This window comes from Cariama cristata, unplaced genomic scaffold (assembly GCF_000690535.1).
Source record: "Cariama cristata isolate BGI_N322 unplaced genomic scaffold, ASM69053v1 scaffold13397, whole genome shotgun sequence".
NCBI classification, from domain to species: Eukaryota; Metazoa; Chordata; class Aves; order Cariamiformes; family Cariamidae; genus Cariama; species Cariama cristata.
This window is the reverse complement of record NW_009626178.1, coordinates 13,943-14,630: the sequence shown is the minus strand read 5'-3', so window position 1 is coordinate 14,630 and position 688 is coordinate 13,943. Positions and strand designations below refer to the sequence as shown.

At 59.6% G+C, this 688-nt stretch overlaps 1 protein-coding gene across 1 annotated transcript in view; it reads right to left on the bottom strand.

Moving 5' to 3' along the window:
* Window positions 1-688, bottom strand: part of ACACB (acetyl-CoA carboxylase beta) — a 21,528-nt gene that overhangs the window by 8,069 nt on the left and 12,771 nt on the right. Inside the window, 2 exon segments of the mRNA XM_009703922.1 lie at window positions 1-43; window positions 643-688. The exon segment at window positions 1-43 is cut by the window's left edge and continues 155 nt beyond it; the exon segment at window positions 643-688 is cut by the window's right edge and continues 98 nt beyond it. Coding sequence (XP_009702224.1) covers window positions 1-43; window positions 643-688 — 89 coding nt within the window.

Here is a 688-nt window from a genome sequence, read left to right as displayed (position 1 = left end):
GCCTGCCGTAGCGCATCACCATGGAGCGCACCGACTCCTCGATCTGGGTATAGGATGGCACAAGACGGGTCCGTGGTACAATGCTGTCCTTGAGCGTGTGATGCCAAGGCTGGAGCAGCCCTGTCGCATTTCCACCCCAAACAGCCATTTCGGATTTGCTTTGGGCAAGCCCTTTCCCTCTCTCCATCCCTCCGGGCTGGTGCTGCCATCCAGCTGCTCCACTGGGAGAGGGAAAGACAGTGTCCCATATCCTCCCGAACGGACGCAGCCCCACTCCTCCAGACTGCACAACGCCTGGGGGAAGAGCCTGCCGCTCACCCTCATGCCCTCCAGCAAACTGCCTGCGTGTCCAAGTCCGTACAAAAAGCTCTGGTCATTGCAAAGTGTGAAATCTCAGCACCACCCCAGCAAAGAGCCCACAGTGAAGGTCTGACACAGAAATTAAGCTGCAGGGCCCTCTGGGGCTGCCAAATCCATCTCCCGTCCAGGGTCAGGTGGGTGCCGGACAAGACCGGGTCTGACAGCCAGCGTGGAGGGTGGCTGCCCATCTGTGCAGCGGTACCGAGCACAGGAGGTGACACAGCCTCCATCCCCAGATCAGCAACACGCTGACAGCGGGAAGCAGGACACTGAGAAACACACCTTGGAGGGGTCCATGATGACCGTCGGGACGAAGTTGAGGAAGATG